Source organism: Neopsephotus bourkii, unplaced genomic scaffold (assembly GCF_033783945.1).
Source record: "Neopsephotus bourkii isolate Nb327-2 ecotype Australia unplaced genomic scaffold, CSIRO-AGI_Nbou_v1 NB_1749, whole genome shotgun sequence".
Taxonomy (NCBI): domain Eukaryota; kingdom Metazoa; phylum Chordata; class Aves; order Psittaciformes; family Psittacidae; genus Neopsephotus; species Neopsephotus bourkii.
Genome location: NW_026902223.1, coordinates 5,940,065 through 5,960,070, shown reverse-complemented (window position 1 = coordinate 5,960,070; position 20,006 = coordinate 5,940,065). Strand labels below are relative to the sequence as shown.

Genomic DNA, 20,006 nt, shown 5'->3' with positions numbered 1-20,006 from the left:
GAGTTATGCTTCAAATTTATTGTATTTCTTTGTATTTAAATATTCATACATGTCTATTTTCAGTTATTAATAATTGGTATTTCTTTTACCTATTGATTGGCTTTTAACCTTTGGAAGAACTCTTCTGTGCCAAGAGATGGACATTAAATGCATCTACTAGAAAAAGTCTACATATCCCATGTATTAGTCACACAGCTCTCAAGAGAACACTATTTTCCCAGCATTTTCCACTTTATACATAAGGTTTACTATTAAATTTACACCCACAACTAAAGTATGTCAGGTTTTCAGGTCAGAAAGCTGCATTTTAAAACTTTCCCAGCTCTTCTCCGTTTGTAATTGCAGCACTAAACCATGTCAAGATTACTTTTGGTCACAACATTCTAATGCATCTCTGCTACTGCTCCAGGCAACTAGGACAAACAGAACATAACTTGAGGGGGGACAGACCGAGCTGGCAACTGGCCATACAAGTATAGAAAAAGAGGAGAGGATAACAGTTGACTGAACAATAGTGAATGGGCTTTAATAGCTCTGATGCTTAAATAAAAATTTTCTTTTTCCCCTCACCAACCAATAATCAGATTTCTTAAAACTAATATGATCAAGTAATTTCTGTGGGTTTGTGATCATCAGTTAACTCATCTTACATAGGTGCTTGGAGTGTAAAAGGTGAAATTTAGTAGTACAAGGCCTCAGACGGTATACATTTATGGCTATCAAGATCAGCCACGTACCTGACAATACACTGAACAGGAGCTTTATCCTTGACATTACTGCAGCTTTTTCTGCAGGTTACAATAAACCATTGTAATACCTTTCTAAGAGATACACACAAAATGACCTTGTACTTACTTAGAAGGCAATGAAATCTGAGTGTATAAAAACTCCTGTACTGCTATATCCCAGTCCATAAACAAGTTTACAAAAGAATTTGAAATCCATACACAATTGACACCTCTAATTTATCCTTGCTCTTTCTATATGAAAGGAAAATGGAAAGCAGAGAACACAGAGCACATGAAGCCAAGGTTCAGTAGGGCAGAGTACCTGAGTATCCTTGGTAGGTTCTGCGTCAGAGCTGGCACACCAGTAGAAATAGAAAAGTGCACTAGCAGCAAAACCGAGAGAGACACCAGGATAGCAGAATTAATGACCACCGCCCCGCCAACGAAGCCAAACACAAATAGCAGCATGCATCCAGGATTCATGGCGCTGTGCTGGCATGGTGAAACGCCGGAACCGAGAAGGCTACACAGGGGCCGAGGGTGTATCTTTGTAGGCAAAGTCTGTCATTCAGCCGCTGCCACAAAAACAATGCCATCAGCAGCAGCTTTCCACTCTTCTGCAGCAGCTCCAGAGCAATGACATCACCGCTCTCCTCCCCCTCGCAGCATTGATGCAGCAACGCAGAGACACAGCCAGCCCTGGAGTTATTCTCCCCTCCTTCCACGCAGAGTTCATAGGCTAGAAAGCTTCAAAATCTGCATAATATATTCACATCAAGCCCTTAGAACAAGCGGGTCTCACGACGCACACCTCCACCAACCCGTACACAAAGCCACGGCAGGATGGCCATTATTTTGGGACAGCTGCTGACATTTTCCCTGCCTACCTGAATGCAAACACTCCAAAAAGCCAAAATCGTTTAAGGCTGATGTACAAAGTGCATCTCGACGTTTAACAGTGCAACAGCAAAAGCCTCTTTCTACTGATTTCTACACTATTCTCTTACCACATTCCAATCATACAACAAATCTTTCTGATTCAGCCAAACTGTTGTTGTAGGATTAAAGAACAAAGTCTTGCAAACACAAATGAACGGATTTTTTCTCTTTCATTTCAGGGTGAGAGCATAGTAAATAGCTTACCTAATTCTACTGTGTGGTGTGGATTCGAGCTGATCACCCCCTGTTAGCTGATGAAGTTTAGTTCTTTCCAAGTGCTCCATATAATTGTGAATCATCTGTTTAAAAAACCAGAGAAACAACAAGAAATATTTAGCTACATCTACTTCTACTACAACCACATAATTCTTGGCCAGTACAATATAATCTCCCCCTGTAATGCTAAAAATAGTAAAGACATTCAGAAGCATTAAAGCAATAGGTGAAAGAGCAGCAAAATTATGCAGCGTGTAAAACCACAAACCAGAAGAGAAGCCCATAATAAATAAATTGGAGAACCTACTTGTGCATTCACGCACAGGGAACATCTTAAGGGCACACAAAGTGCATGTGATATTACAAAGGAGTTTTGAACAGAAGTACCACGGTCAAATCCATTTTGGAGGCTGTTTAAGACCTCTGTATCTGGCAGATATTAACATTTATCGTGTGACACAACAAGCCTACAACCTAATTGCAAAGTACTGTGAAGGTCAGACAACAAGCACCTCAAATACTGAGCATAATGAATCCACAAGCTAAGACTCAGGTTATTTCTGTTGGCAGAAATTGGAAGTCAACACCTTTTTTTTTTTTTTCTGCTAACATTCAAGTAAATTGAAGCTTTCTGTATTTTCCAGAAGTGAAGTCTGGTTTTACATCATCTAAACTGACATCTCAAAAACGAGCAAGTGCAGGTGGATTTTCAGCACTGAAGAGTTTTTCTTGCTTGCTCTTCCTCTTAAGAGCGACAGCCCCAGGCCAACGTGCTAACTCCTGCAGTCATGACTTATTTAACAGACCCCGATTCCAGTCAGCCAAAGGATGATGCTACTCGGCGTGTAACTGATCCAGGACATGCACTGAGAGAAGTTACAGGTATCGCTGCATCACTCCAAAAGGTTGATTTGGACATACATGTCCTTGAAATGAAAGCTGGGAAAGCCCGAAGAGAAGCCTACATGACACTTGGTATTTTTAGCATTTCTGCACTCACATTCACAGATGAATAGGGCACTCAGTACATGAGAAAAAGAACCAAATCACAGGTGCACTGCAGAAGATTTCAGGGTACTTTTCTTCCTGAGAGGTACTCAGGTTGTATCTTAATGGCTTCCTATGGAAAACAAAATACCTATTCCATAAAACTAATGTATTCTGCTATTGTAGAGAGACTATACACATACTTTTAGGAGAGCTTTATTAACACAACCAATATTACATAAGCTTTCATTCTGGGGGCAGTTGCACACATTAGGACTGAATTCAGCAGGACGTGGAAACCTGCATCTCCACATTAGTTTCAAGTCAGGGTTGATGTGTCCGAAGTCCATAAGCTTGACCTTTAGATGCTACTACCTTCAGTTACCATCAGCTTCTCCACAAACACTGCCTGCCAGCATTAGCTCTATGTGAATATATACTCATAGTTTTCTGCTGGAGTGAACTGGCTTAAGATACCCTGATTGATGGAGAGTCTATAAAATAAGTACAGTTATGTACAGATCCTGCTTTTCCCAGCATTCACCTGAACTAAATAATATAACTCAGACCAGAAAAAATTCTTGCTATTTTTAGACAAACATTATATAATATACTTTAACTGCTGTCAAAAGCTTACACTTATCCTCCAATAAAATGATATAAATGCAGCATTTCACTAGGATCATCCCATTTGTTTTCTGTTTTTTTTTTAATGCTTGTTCACACACAGAAGCAATCAAAAGAATTGAAAGCTTCGCCTTCAACTATCCATATTTCTTGGTTTTTCTGTTTCTTCCAAAGCAACCAGAATTCAGTGTTCCAGTGGTTCCTGTGCAGTTTTGCACAGGTTTACTGGAATCCAAATTAGTTTAGAAATCCTAGGGAAAAAAAACGCATGACTTTGAAATCCACATTAGACCATTCTGTATCTAGGCTCTGCTGTATCTGTTCATGTATCCCTTCACCATGAAAAGGATATATTACTGAACAAAAGCTGATGTGCCTGCAAGCACTTTAATTTGCAGCACACTAATTGGTTTCTCACAGTAAAATGTTAAACACAACACGTGTGGTGCTTTTTAGCTAGTGAACAGGAGCTACATAACCAGTACCCTTCCAGAGAACAACTAACACACTGGGGAATAAAGAGCAGGGTCAGTAAAACCTGCATAACTTCCATGTTTTGTAAAGTATGTGATTTAACCTACTGGGTTCCCTCCTGTCTATTCTCTTGTTTACCAAAATGTCTCATCACATTTATTATCCACATACAGAGGCTGGAGGGTAGGTCAATTCAAAGGACTATGTGATTTAGTGTTGTTCTGTAGATGAAACTGATGCTGATGGCAGAATAAGCAAATCTGTAGACACATAGCACATGGATTCACAACTACTAGAAACCAGTTAATCTAAAGGTTGAAATACTAAATTAAATACTGTAGTTTACTGGGAAGGAAGCTCACTGCCCATCTATATCAAACAAAAGAGTCCCCCCAAAACCACTGGGCTCTGAACCAGATAACCTCCAGGCATGATCTCAATCTAAATTACTTTGAGGCTCAGCATATCCCTGAAGCGCCATCCTGATCCAAATAAAACCTATGAACTAACACACCAGAGTTCTCAGAGCTCAAAATCTGATCCAAGTTTTGCTATGCTTTGAGATTACCCAGCTATCCAAAGCAAAGTGTTTTAATATTACAATTTAAAAATAGAATTAAATTGATTTAATTGCTCTCTACTCAGCACAATTCTTAATGAAGTTACACTAAGGTACAGCTGATCAATAAAGGACTACATCTACTACCTTTCTCTTCTATAAGAGTTGCAGTCAGTATACAATCCTCCATAACCTTTTTCTCCTGACAGCTCACCTGGCTGCCCCTGAAGTCTGCAACTATTTCAAATGTGATCAAATGTTCCAAAGAAGATGTCATAAATACTGACCATCTGAGCACTGTTGTAGTTAATTACATTGCTCAGCTCTCATTAGCTGACAGGATTAAAGATAAACTCAGAATTTAGAGGAATTACCTTAGTTAACAGCACTTCACAGTTCATGTGTTAGCTCATTTCAGGGCACAACATGTACAAACTGACCACAAGGAGCTTCTAAAGATGTCAGAGCACAAATATACAAGCCATTCCCTTCAAATGCAAGTGACAACCATGCAATGTCTGTCCATCTCAAAAGCACTCAGATTGGTTTCCTCATGTGGCATGTGACAACTTCTACAACTGCAGAAAGTGCCAGAGGTTTCTCTAAGTCTTAAACTTCATTCACTGAAAGACAGTTACCATCCTGTCACTAGTTTCTATTCCTACCCTTACAAATACGACCACTCTCAATGCACACAACCTTAGTACTTTGTCACAAACAAATGTGAGTACATCATCTCGTGGTCACTGTTACCTGCACCTTTTCTTCAACCAGGTTGGGAGCATCTCCTTTATACCTGCCTCTCTCTTTCACTCCTCCTTCCTTTTTGTGTCAACGCTTTAACTCCCCCCAGACAGGTCTTTGTAATTCTTCTGCTGTCAGACCAGGCTCAGTGCTACAGCCCTCGCTGTTTGCTCTGCTGATCCCACCAAGTTTGGCACAAGTGGCTCCTCCCTTTGGGAATGTGCAACCAACTGTGTATATATAGATCTTTTTGTGCCCCACATAATCTAGATTTATTAAGGTAATAGGCATTTCTAGAATCAACTTGATTCATGCCAGAAGTCCTAAACACTTCCGTGTAACTACCTTTTACCTTTCAGGATTTGTGGTGAGCTTGTCACCTAAGTAAAAGCATCATTCCCACTGGTGAGCTTGGCTCACCTTTATCCACATACAAGATGATGTTGCTGGCTGATACAACAGCATGTAAAGATGTTAAATCCAGGCTTCATAAACCAAGCTGCTAATGCTTAGCATAAAGCTTTGGAAAAACTATTTGCTTGAACAGGTAGCTTAAGTCTCATCTCAAAAACACCAGGACTGGTACCCATCCTTACCCACAATTGTAACTAGTCAAATCCACTTAGAAGGCTGTTTCCTTGAACAGGTACTTGCTGGGGATACACTTACCCAGATGAACCCAACAAAATCCATTCCCAGTGCCAGAGACAGGCTTGCTGCTCTGTCACACTGTATCAGTGCAAAACACGGAGAAACTTCCATGGCCCAATTATGCTTCATTAAACTAAGCCCATATTCTGTGTCAGGGAAAGAGATATTGAACCATCTTAGTTTTGTGTTTCCCAAAGGATAAAAAGAAACACTTCCTTAAATGGAAAAAAGAATGTTACTTTGGAAATGTGTGCATAGAGATGCCACAGGTGTTAGTTAAATCTCAAGTAGATGCTACAATACTGCTTTGCCTCAGTTTCCCAACTGAGTCATAAAACAGCTTTCTGCCAAGCCTTTAGGACACCAGTGCCATAGTTATGAAGTGTGCCCCATCAACTATGCATAAAAAGGAAAGCAAGGCCCTTTTCCTCCTAACTCAGGGGGCTTGCTCTAAACGTCACTCGCAGCAGGGCATCATCTCTTGCAGCAAAGGTAAAAAAAGCACCAAGCAGCATGTAAGAAGACAGGACTGCCTTTAGACAGGCAGTATAACAAGTCAGTTTTCTATTTAATAAAATACTATGAGACAAATTTATAACTAAGTAGCAAAATTCCTTTCTAAATCTATAAAGCAAAGGTCTGAAGATTTCTGGATTAGCCTTCTAGCAGGGAAGTCTAATCTAACTTATAGCACACAGCACTGTGGCTGTATTACTGCTTCCTGCATCTGGTCCTTTGTAGCCAGAGAAAGAAATAAGACTTTGCGTGGTTAGATTCCAGCATACTGTTTCATTGCTCATTTGTTGCGAGCATTAAAATGGAGGAAGATCAGTGCAAGATCAAGATATGCTGCAAGTAGAAGACAACCATGGATGAGAGTATGTTAGCTAAGCAGGGGATCATGATACGGATGTAAGAATATGTTCAGGCTGCATGCGTACATTCTGTTCTGACTGAACATTTATGTTTTTCACTACCTGCTACAATGGCCAGCTACACTCCACCTTCCAACCTGCCAATGCAACTGCTCAGGTTATCATACTCCAGTCCATTTAAAATCCAGGCATCAAGCACAGACTTACTGGAGGAAGAAGCTTAAGGGAATACATCCCACTCACACCCATTAGCTCATCTCCCACTCTATGGAGAGCAACGAGAAAGACAAAGCTAATTTAAAGGAAGGGTGAAGAAGGTTAAAGGCTCTTCCCAGAGCTCTACCAAGCTGCAGCTGCAGAGACACCGTGTATGTATCTCATGACACTTCAGTGAGGGATTCAGCTCTCCAGTTCACATCACAGGTGTAGCTTTCCGTGGCTCAGTTTATGTAGATCTTGGTCCATTCAACTGAAACTGTTGAGGTGAAACTCCTGTGAGCTGCTGAGCCAGCAAGCTTGCAGGGCAGTGATCTGCAGCAAAGAAGTAACCACAGACAGAACCATAGAATTACAGAGTATGAGGTTGGAAGGGACCTCAAGGATCATCCTGTCCAACCTTTCTAAGCAAAGCATGACCTAGACTAGATGTCCCAGGCAAATCTTAAAAGTGTCCCAATGGTGGAGAACCCACCACTCCCTGGGGAGATTATTCCAATGGCTGATTGTCCTCATTGTGAAAAACTTTCCTCTTAAAGGCAAGTAGGGTTAGTGCCAAAAGAGGACACAGTTACAGAACCTCAGTGAACTCAAGAGCTGGAACAGAAAGACACAGTCTGATATACTACGCTCTAAATTTAAGAATCAAGGGAGAATAGAGGGAAGCAAATACTGAAGACAGGCAGAATTAGAGGAAAACTGCTAAAAATCCAGATTGCAAAAAATGTAGTCAGGCTGCATCTTTAACAAGACATCTGTCAAAGTAATCACTGCCAACATCTTAGAGCTACCAAAAAAAAACCCACTTTCTAATGCTCTGCTCATTATTTGGTCAATTGAAATAAAAACGATTGCCATGGCAGTAAGTATCAAAGATTAATCACTTGCAAAGACAATGGTGAAGCTGATTCAGAAGGAAAAACATATTCCTTCCTAGAAAAACATGAAAGGCTTCAGAAACAAGTATTGATAGAAATATTTAAGCCAATAAAGTTTGTAACTTAATGCTTAAAGTAGGTTGGATATTTGCCTAAGTATCTTGCACTAAAAAAAGTTACTACACACACCTAACACACTAGAATTCGTTTGAAGAAAGGGAACCAGGGAATCAAAGGAGATGGGCCAAGATGGGTGCTGTTACCAGTCCTCTCCAGTCCCCAGGGATTTCAGTCCCCAAGTCTTAAAACACTCACCAGATACCAGCATTAAGGTGCTGACCTCCTGATATTTCAGTCCATGACTAAAGTGAGATACAGCAGAAAGCCGGTACTGTCCAAGACTCACAACAGTCTCTCTCACTGCGCTCAAAAATGTCTCAGCAAATAAGGAATATGTAGTTAACTTTCTGAGGTTAGTCACACGGTTGTCAAAAAGGCTCCCAACCTTTTATCAACAGCCACACCACTGGCAGCTGTTCTTTGTCCTTAGTTCCCAGCCCAGACTCAAGCTTTCACAGCCTACAAACCCAGTCCCCCATCAAATCTCCATGTCCTATCTTCAATATACTGCTGCATTTCAGCAGCTGCCAGCTGATGGCCTGAGAATTGTGTGCATTTCTAGTAAGTAACAAGTACACACGCTTGTCACCTAAAACCAGGGATCAAAGTCTGTGTAGACAAAAGCAGAACACCCTAACCTGAAGGTGTTTGTTTTTAGAAGCCAAGCACTTTCTAAACAAAGGGGGAGTTGAAACATTAAAAATGACAAAATAAATAATGCTGAGACTGGGGAAGCAAAGACAGAAGGAAGTATGGAGTGCAGAAAGCATGAGACCTGCTTGTAGGAGCACAGAGGTATGAATACAACGCTGCATTACAACTTATTTCTTTATGAAGAAAGGACATAGTCACCTCAGTAATAATAAAGCCCAAGGAAACACCTCTCCCTACACCAAAGAAAGTGAATTTAAGATATAAAAGCATTTAATAAATTGGAATCAAACCAGCAGAGGCTGTTGTCCGTTTTGGAGCAAAACCTACGTAAAAAGATATCCAGAACATTTCATTAGCATTTCATTGAATTAATGGTGCCCAATACATTCAGTTAGTGCCATTTCTATAGTAATAGTACTCAGAGGGTCTAACTAAAATAAGCCAAAACTCTGCAAGCACACAGTACTTCCAATTCAAAAGGGTGTAAAACTAATTAGCAAGCATTAAGCTTTTCAGCTGACTTAAATTTCCATTTTCAACAGATGCAGCATTCTACAGCTGTTATTTAGTAACAAACATGATGTTAAATACATTACGATTTCAGAAAATACATTAATATTTTCATTTAAGAGCTACAGAAGTTTGCCACACAATACTCAAGCTACATGGTAGCTGTGGTTCCAAGCCACCTTCAGCTGCTGTCAGTATAACATGCTCATCTTAAGATTGCTAAGGAAGTATTAAAGGTAACCAAATTTGACATCTGTATTTGCTTTCCCTTTCCCCACATGTGGTCTTTTGAACTAGGAACAGTCAGTACTGCATTCCCTTTCTTGCTGGTGATGATCTAAAAGCAGCTAGCTGACCTTTCAAACAAAGGCAGAGCAATCAGAGTAAAGAGGAGAACTGTACTCAATATTGGGACTTCAGATTAATAAGAATTATTCAGAGAACATAATGATTCCCTCACTAAAATAAGTATACAAGTCAAGCACTAAGCTTCCATGTATGGGGAAGATGACCTGCTACTAAAAATCAAAGCACTGCAAGTCCCTTTATGCTTTAGAACCAGCTTTAAAATGGTGGCTTATTTATTTAACAGAGTCAAACTTGTCCCATGTTCATTAGAAAACCCTGTTTTCAACAGCTATCAATTAGTCTGGCAGGGACTTCCTTTAACCATGGATCTCAGTAGGAGGCGAGTTTTTGTTCCCTCCACGGTGCAAGTAAAACCAGCACAGAAAACTGCTGCAGAGTACTGAAATTGCAATTGCCTTCCTATTTCTTTGAAGAACTAACTTTGAAATAGGAAAAAGTAAATTGCTGCTTTTTAAAACTTCTGATTCTCTGACAAAGCTACAAAATGGACAAACGCATAATCAAACTAACGTGGAGAAACAGACACTTAGATGTAAATGAGGAACAAACTACATAGCCAGATGAAGGCTTACAACTAACATCAGCAATACAAGCATCCAAGCAACACTGAATAAACCAATCCATCCAATAATTTTCCCAGCTGTTCACAACAGTTTTCCACAGATGACATTTTTACAGATTCCCTGAGTTTATCTTGGCGTAACAACCTACCTCTGTATGTCTTGAATGAAGTGCATTGTATTCTTTCTTGAGTTCTGCTTCCCTCTCCTCAAGTCTGCTAACTGGAAGAAGAAAAATACACAAGAATTAAAATTCAGTGCAGAGTTCTAGCAAATAAGACGGACTTGCCTGGGACCAGGCAATCAGATCAGTGATAAGAGTATTCTTAGCAGTGAAGAGCAAAGACCAGGATATAAAGCTTGTTGGTTCTTGTGTTTTTAAACTCTCATCGCTTGAGCTTCCCAAGTACATCAACAGTAGCACAAGCTTACAATCTGCAATTCTCATTAAAAACCCAATATTATCTTCCCTAGCTGATTGAAAGTCCAATGAGAGGGGATTTTTATATTCAAGGACACCACTGCTCCCATCAATCCAGACTGGTTCACATGTGCACATGGGAACCACAGGAAGAGGGAGAAGCCACATCATGTACCTACAGTCTCAGATGAGAGCTGTGAGCTCCAGCTAAGGCCCCACACTGGCTTCCTAGAACCCATCATCTCCAGAGGTGCTTAACTAGGGCAAATAAGAACAAGGTACTGTCTAAAATAGCTGCAAGTCATATGCTGTAGTACAGAAATGAAGAATTCTGCTGACACCCACTCGTATTCCACTAAACATTAAAGGCAATATATTAAGGAGAAGAAAATATCTGAATATTTCTGTAGGTATTCCAAGAAATGAGCAGTACACCTAGCAGATTTACTAGGACTTTGAGACTATGCATTCATATATTAAGAGATTAACTGTAACAAACTGCAATGTCCCTGTGCAATTAATCTACTGAAAAGCTAAAAGAATTCAGCATTTTCTTCACACAACTTATTGCTTCTACTCAACACAGAAAACATTTTTTTTGCTGCTTAGAATCAATTTCCATCTATTTGTTTAGGTACTTCTAGGCACCATATTTATGTGACATAAGCAGGTTTCAAGTTCCGTAACTGAGCTTCTCTTACTCCACTTGCCACGTTTAAACACCCATGGGGAAACTTGAAATTCATAGTTATCCATCTCCAAAGACTCGTTGCCAAACGCCCATTATCTGAGAACAAATGCCAGCACCTTCTCTGCCATTTGCACATCTTCATATTGCCAACTGGGTCTTCTGAAATGAATCTTCACTACACCACTGCTTTTTGCTCCATATCTCTGTATTTGGGCACAATACTTTACTGCAAGTATTTTCAATTAAGAAAAAACAATCTCTGCCAGAACCAAATGCTGGAACCAGAATACACAATTGTCTACTCACTCAAACCTGTGTAAACATTCTTAGCTCCTAATCTAATCTTGCTCTCATAAGAACATTAAGTTCTTTAACAACACCTTTTGCACGCCACCTATAAATACCTATTGTATTGAATTTTATTTATACTAACACAAGACTTAACACTTTCATGTCTTCATTGTTATCAAACTGAACAAAAACCCCTTTAGGTCAAATAGCTGTAAGTATATACAAGCTCTGACAGCACAACATACATAAAAACATAAAAGCACAATACATACATACATTGTTTTTGACACAGAACACCTAATGAATGGAAAATTTTGATTTACTAGTTTTAGGCAACTGATGTTTTAAACCTCTTCATACATTTAAAGGGAGGTTATATGGAAGTTTGTGCTGAGTGCCTACAGAAACAAGTGTCAGAATTCGTAGTTACAAAGCCAAGATATGACAAACCAGATTTATCCACCAGCATTGTAGTCAGAAGTAATTACATTTTACAACAGCTGACCATCACAGCCATCCTAGCAACAACCAGTCAGCAGCTACAAGGCAGAACTCAATGGCTTTACCCCAACCAGCAATGGCTGAGCTCACTTGGGAATCCACCATCTCTGGGCTCTGCATTACAGCTCCCAGCACATCTTCCTTCCCCACAGACCAAGGGCCTGGAAACCCTTCTGCTGTGCTAAACCTGCTTTAGGACAGGCAAATAGCCTGGAAGTCAGAAAGTGCAGACTGCATGACTAATTGGCATCATGCTTTGTGAATCCAGGTCCCTCTCCTAGAAACAAGCTCCAAGGGGGAGGCCGGCAGACACACTGCCTCCTGGGAACCACCACTGCTCCATGCTGGATGGGAAATCATGGTTCAATACAGCCTTACCAGGAACTGGCAAAGAAACCACAGTGATGCGCCCCGAGGCTGTTGGTATGCTCGTGTCTAGACAGCACAGCCAGCTCCCAGAGATTAATTTTATCCAGTGGATTCTGGGAAAAAGTACTTGACACAGCACTCTCAATGAAGACTGACACCACATTTGGTGTCACAAACACCTTCTTTGTAGCTACCTTCATTAAATCCACAAAAGTGTTTCCTGCCACCACGGATATAACAAACAATTCACACAAGGGTTGAGGTTCCATAAGAAAGCACACCATTTTTTCCTTCTGCAGCCCAATTTTAAGTAGTTCCCGAAGTCACAGAAGACAAATGTACATAGATATGGGCACTGCATCGTTAAAGAGGGTATCTCCATTAATCCTGTAACTATTTTTGTTACTTACAAACGTTAAAAGAAAAGCCCTAGAATATGATGTAATTGACATTCAACATTTTCTTCTGGAAGCCACTTCCAGCTGTTTAACATGTTACAGTCCTAGAGCTGGAAGTTCCAGTGGTAAGCAGATGCACACTAAGTTTATACACCCACAACAGACACCACATCAATAATCCTCAAACCAGGCTTTTCCAACACCAGCAGGACGATACACAACACCGGAAATCTGTTCTACCAAAAACATGCCTTGATCTTGACACAACAACCAACAGAATCTGTTTCTCTTTTACAACTAAACACTCTGGAGGAGATCAAATATTCCCTGAGGGCTGGAGACCACTACGGACTTGGAACATAAAAGAGACTTGAACCTAGTGAAGAACAGCCAGAAGGATTTTGAGGAAGACTACCAGATTCTTGCCCCAAAGCCAAGGAAAAACATATTAAGCCACTACTAAAGGTATATTCCCATCAACAGTAACAGGTAACTAAATAGGAGACCAAAATAAAACACCATCCACCGACATCTACAAGTACACTTAAAACCAATTGTCCCCAGTTCCATTTTACTCCATCAGCACACAAAGAGTGGAAGTCTGGCACCACGCTGATAACATCCCCCCTCAGGAGGAATGGAGCTGGGCACTGGCACTGCCCGACATGCTGGGTCTGCAAAGCAGCAACCAGACACAGTTCCCATCAATCTGACTTAACTAACAACAAAACCAGCTCCTCAGGTATTTCAGTGTAAGACTTTTCCCCACTAAGATGTCAGGTTCTTAATGGGCAGATGATAAAATCAGTTTGACGATGTATATCTTAAGAGCACAATATCCATTCTTTTTGTTGTAATGTCTTTATAAAGCCATTATATCCTTGTTAAAATCACAGAAGACAGCAAAAGTTCATTGTGTAAGATATTACATGTGCAGAATATAACATACATCAAAAAAGTTTCACTACTCATAGTTAAAGTCTACACGGAAAAATTCTGAAGGTCTTCCAGCATCATAAGTATGAGCATAAAATGCAAATATTCTAGTAGTTTTAAGGCTGATGAAAAAGCATCCCACTGGAGCAACACCACAAACTCATGCCTAAGGGCAACTTCCAACCTTCTCCAGCACTGTCAATGTCCTAACACATTCAGTGACCTGAAGTACCAAACCTAATCGAGTTCTCTCAAATCAAACCAACCACCCCTAAAAATGGGAGATTAAATATTATATCAAACTAGAGAGAAGCCTTGGGGGTTTCTGCCTCCTGACAGCATTACGAGGAATGAGGCAGCAAAGCTGCCCACCCTGCCTGTTCAAAAATCAGAGCTTACCTCCCAAGTCTGATGGCTTTTACCAAGATTGGAACACCCTCCATCTGTATGTTGTCCTCTGCCTCAAACTGCTGATAAGCCTGAGGGGGAGAAAGAGAAACACACCTGCTAGAACGCCAAATCCAACTGGTACAATGCCTTCAAGAGGAATTACAAATTCCTGCTACACAAGCCAGGAGAGGGATCCAGCTCATTAATGAGACTTTCCTAGCACTAAACTATCTGAAGGCTCTCCTTGCACAGCTTGCGACCAGCTCCATTCTTAAAAGCAGCTCCTATGCTAAAGTTAAGATACAGATCAAGCATAATCAATCTCAGGATCCAATAGGACCTTACAACCTATTAAATAGGTGCTAAAGAGCACACACATGAACCATGGACTGAAACAGGGACTGGAGCTATCAAACAAGTATTTAACCTGAAAGAGATAATATCTGGAAATAAGCAGAACAGAGAACTGATTTGTAAAGCAAGTGATAAATCCCGCTCCTTAGCAAGACTGACATCTTCACATAGCTCTTACTACTGCGAACTAGAGGTCTAGTTCTCAGTTTAAAAAGCAGGGCACTTTAAATTACAAAGATAATTTAGCTGTCCAGAATGCTCTTTTGATAGCAAATATCAGTGCATACAGCTGCATGGTCTTATCTCTCACGCTTCTGAGCTGTTCAAGTATTCACTATGTCTCAGAGTCACAAAATCAGTTAAATTTATCACCACAAACCTGATACAGAACTTAAAAGATCTCCTTAAATGTTCTGCTACAACATTTAATATAAAGACAACCATATACCAGGAGATTCCTCACAAGGGTTGAAATTCAGATGAACAAGGATATATAACAAGCCAACTTTTACTCAAAATCAAGTTAAAAAGCATTTGGATCCAGCACCAACTTCACTCTAAATCTCTGGTCAAAACAGTGTTTCAATGAGAAAAGTTTTGACTGACTGTTCTAAAAACAGTGGGAGGCTCCATTTATACATTTGGCTATTGAAACCAGCCACTTTTTCAGGAAATCCAACATGAAGTCAGCCTGAGCACAGAAGCTGCAGCAGACTAGACCGGTTTTAAAACCAGATAACCAGTGACAACTCAGGGATCTAAAACTCCAGAAGACATTTAAAGCCATTTTCTTCATGACTGCGACATTTACAGCAATAGAATTATTATAACAAACTCCAACACCTAAACCACTAGCACAATACTTCTGCATTTAAAAAAGTATATGAGCAGTTAATTATATGTCAGTGGATTTCAACCTCCTCTCATCACTTTTGTTCATGTATATTAATAGACAAGTTTAAAGCAGGCCAACGGCTGCTCTAATTTTCTACTCCATTTTATTTTCACCTCCAGCCTTGCAGGATGACTCTGTTACTGTACCCCCTGCTCCATCTGCTGGCTACTGACTCCAGACACAACACACACAGCAGGTACTCCTGTGACTTCCCAGCATAAGGCAGCAAGAAGGCAACTGAGAAATGCTTTAGTCCAAAATAAAGCCTTCCTTTCAAGTAGAGTTTGATATTCACACATCTCCTTACTGAAAGACTATATAGCGAGACACTGGCAGAGGGAGCCCAGAGAAGCTGTGGCTGCCCCATCCCTAGCAGTGTTCAAGGCCAGGTTGGACGGGGCTTGAAACAACCTGCTCTAGTGGAAGGTGTCCCTGCCTGTGGCAGGGGTTTGGGACTGGAGGAGGTTGAAGGTCCCTTCCAACCCAAACCAGTCTGGGATTCTGTAATTCTTCAAGTTTAGCCAGTGATACCTGAGGCACAGTGGAGGGAAGGGCAGTGGGGAATGTGCCTTGTAAACAAACCCATGTGGATGAGAAACTGCTGCCCTGAGAAAGAAGCAGTAAACAGTAAGCTCCTAATTTGTTAATGAATACAAGAAGCCAAGCTGTTGTTTCTTCTTTGTTGGACAGCAGATTAGTTCTGCTGTTTCAGTCTTTGAAAACTAGGTAGGCACAATGCAGACCCCCACTGAACAAACCTTACCTCTTCAACTTCTTTTAAGGACCTATTGAAAAGTTTTCTTGTATTCCTTAGACTAAACACAGGGTTGAGCCATACCTAGAAATAGCATTACTGACAGATGTATTTCATGCCAGTTTACTTATTCACATCACCATGTGCACAGATCACAACTTGAGTTAAAACCGACAACAACATGAGCTTTCCCAGCTGAAAGTTCACACTAAGTCTCCCTCCTAACTAGACAGGTATGTGTTAATTTGCTGCTGCAGCAATATGCAGGTATATCTCAGAGTATCAGATGCCTTCAGATTATATCAAGAGGCTGTCTACCTGGGTGTATGTTACAGTAATGCTGGTATCTGCTTAGCACAGATGAAAATCAAATACCAAATAATTTAACATCTGCAGGTAACAGATCCAGGTCCTGCATTTTCTCTTGAAGCCAACAAAAGCAATAGTTCTGCTCAGCTTCCAAGGAAATCAAATCTGCATGTTTGTAGGTCGGCTGCCAAAACGTTTGTCTCATATTCCAAATAAAACCTACAGCAAGCAACAGCAATTGCTGCATAATGTCACCTGACATAGGAAATACAATCACCCCAACAGTTGTGTCACAATATTTGGTTTCTGAAAAGCAAGAGCTGCTTCTTGGGTTTTCGTTGTTTTGTCAGATTTTGAGGTTTCTGTTTGCCTAAAAAACCTTTTTTATTCTCCCCAAATATCATCTAACTTGAGCATAAATTAAAAAGCCCAGATTTAATAAACTGAGCTATGGAAATACATCAGTGCTTTGTTTGTCCTGTCAAATGCAGTACATTACCTTGGTTGTAATTCAGCACTAGGCAGATCCAGAAAAGGAACCAAATCTTTCTACTCCCACAGCCTACCACCTCCATCTGAAAGAACCTCAACCATGCAGACATCATGCTTTTCAGACCCTCTTATTTATAAGTTACTGAGAAGGATCCCTCCAGAAAGCACACCCAAAGCTGTTTCATTCCTGTAGTAAGCCAAAACACACTACAGTTGTCTTCTATGCCAAAAAAATTAACTTACAGCCTGTAATACGTAGAAAGAAACAATGCTCCCAAAAAGGGAGGCAAGAAAGGGAAATAAACTAAACCTCTGTAGTGCCCACAGAGCTCAGTAGCACATCACATGAGCACGAAAGGCTCTTATCCCCTTCAGTAACTGGAGACTGAGCAGCACCCAAAGCAGTATCATGTGCCCTTACAGAGTGTTGCTGGACAAGCGAGCTGGGGATTTCTATTACAAGATTTTAACAGCTCCATGTGCCTGGTTTTCCAGATTAAAGGCTGAAATGTGAAGCATTCCAATGCTGCAAACTAATTACAAGCAGAAGGAGTCTCACCACAGCAAAGACTTGAAATAATGTGAAAGTCAGATATATACAACCTCTTGTAAGAAACGCATAAAACTGTATCAAGACTGGTGTCTGCCTCGGACTCATCACTGAATGGAACGGAAGGAGAAGAGAAAAACTTAAGTATTAAACATTATTAGATTTATTTAACATTATTAAATTTATTAATATTTAACATTATTAAACATTTAACATTATTAAATTTATATTAAACATTATTAAATTTAAGGATTAAACATTTATGCTTAATATGTTTTTGGAACCCTGGCATTTCCATGCTCCCTGCCCCTCCACACCATTCAGAGCTGCCCTCTGCTGTTGAGAAAGATAATCCATGAAAGTCAAGTCACAAAACCAAAGACACGTGCTCAGACTCAGCACAAGCTTGCTGACGACCCACTTACAAAAATTCTGCTTGAACCAACATCATTCCTACACAAACCTCCAGGAACTCTGTGATGTTTAACTTGCTTTAACTGCTACAAGCCACAGATCCCCAAAAGCACGGGTGCTCTTTCCTTTGGTCCCTGCACAGGTAGTGCTGACAGCCAGCACACATTAACGTGAGGGCAGAGGTAACCACAGATGGTTAAGGAGAAGAGCAGTAGCGCAAAATGAGATGAGGAGGTGGATCACAGGCCAGCGACCCACACCACTGCAGCACATTCCTGCACTCAAATAGAAGTCACAAATCCTTACACCTCTGCTCTCCTTTAAGCAGTTTGAAGTTTAGCAATACATCCCAGGATGCAACACATCACACCTTTTTGGCAGCAAACTTAGGCAACCACCACAACCCACCAAAAACCAGGACAGAGTGATACACATCACACAGGAGTGGTAACCTGACATCTATCTGTTCCCCAACATTCAGGATTTCATCATCTACCATGGCTCACACTCCTCCCAGCAGTGTCACAGGTCGCATCTCATTGCTCCCTCTTTCCTCCTATGGAAAAGCAGAGTAGGGTAGTTCACTCTTCTAGGAGATGGCTGAAAGCAAATGCTTGAGTTTGTAATGCAATGAAAACCATCAGTGAACCACAGGAACTTAGAAACTGGTTGACAGAATAAGCTTCTTATTTCAGTTCTTTAATTTCAAATGGCAGATTTATCCCCACCCAGCTGGTTGCATATGTAGCTATTAATGAAATCCCACATGACAAACTGAAGTGCAAATAAATATTTCTTTTTCTTTATTTCTTTTTCTTTAGTGTGACAGCCAAAGATTGCAAAACCAAGCACTTATAATTCAAGACATTACAAAACTGTGCGTTCTTGAGCAATTTTATCTGGCATGCACGTTTAAGCATATACGATCATGTGGAACCAGACCATGTAACTTAAGAGCTGCCGTATCCCAGGGCTAACTTGCCTTCACTAAATGCTCTAGGTTGGACAGTGTTTACGGCAGTGAATTAAAATGCTTTAATAGACAAAACTTCTTCTTACAGGCCTTGATTGTTTGAGGAAAAACACATAGAGCACAGGAAGTAGTCTACAAGAAGCAGGAAGTCTGGTAGTTAAAGTACTACATGAGACAACAAGTCTTTCTTGTTGTCTATTAATCATGTCATAAACTGATGTTGCTTATCTGAGACTCTGCACTGACACAAAAAAAGCAAAGCCAGGTATTATTTGGTTACTTGCTGTGTGCCAGGCTTTGCAATTCCCATTATCAGTGATAATACTATCACTGTTCTCCATGTTGACGGGGTACCAACTGGCAATACCACAGACTAATTTAGGTGCATAGGTAGTAGTAGCATAGGAAGTAGAAGAGAAAAATAAAGCAAGATGACTCGTAGCTGCATCCAGCGAATTAAAACGACACATCGGTACCTTTGTTATCATAGGACATACAAATTACCATGCCATAAAATAGAAAACAAAAGGTAAATTTAGGCTATTTCACCAATATGTATACTCGTATAGTTTTCATACCCTAGAAATTGAGAGTGCTAAAAAAACCCCCTGCATAATATTCATTAGGTACTCAGCAACTGTGCTTAAACCCCCTTTGATCTTGCTCTGCATCAGCAGCATGTCAAAATCTCTGCAACAGTCTTTCATGTTGTCCCAGACAACTTACCAACCCAAATGATAAGCAAAATTCAATGTTCAACACAACCCTATTGCTTCTCCAGAGTCACATCTTAGCCATCACAAGAGGTTTTTCTTCAATAAAACCATTTTGGAACTGTTTAAAAGTCAATGCTCCAACACCAGAACTTTAAGGTGGTACAACTGTTTTCACCAACACTGTTTCTTACAAATAAAACCCAAGCAGTTCTAGCTAACACTTGGCAGTTCTACCAGAACAATTGAGTTTCTCATGCAAATACTCTCATTATAAAGATACACACAAATATATATACACACAATGTAATTAAAACTTTAAATCATACACTGGAGGCTTAATATTCAAAGCAAAACCAAGAATTTCACAATAATAGATTAGTAGAACAACATAGAACAGTGCTGTGCACATCAGCATATGGTAAGTGCAAATACTGTGTAAGAGAAA

The 20,006-nt window shown here is 40.3% G+C and overlaps 1 protein-coding gene across 9 annotated transcripts in view; it reads right to left on the bottom strand.

Moving 5' to 3' along the window:
- SPAG9 (sperm associated antigen 9) overlaps positions 1-20,006 on the bottom strand; it is a 63,986-nt gene that overhangs the window by 35,240 nt on the left and 8,740 nt on the right. For 5 of the 9 annotated variants that reach the window (XM_061377012.1, XM_061377003.1, XM_061377008.1 and 2 more), the window contains exons 3-5: positions 10,259-10,329; positions 8,959-8,991; positions 1,872-1,966 (exon numbers count right to left, since the gene is read on the bottom strand). In XM_061377012.1, coding sequence (XP_061232996.1) covers positions 1,872-1,966; positions 8,959-8,991; positions 10,259-10,329 — 199 coding nt within the window. Of the gene's footprint in view, positions 1-1,050; positions 1,629-1,871; positions 1,967-8,958; positions 8,992-10,258; positions 10,330-20,006 lie in introns of those variants that run through there. The other 4 variants (XM_061377005.1, XM_061377007.1, XM_061377010.1 and 1 more) reach the window with 3 other exon arrangements.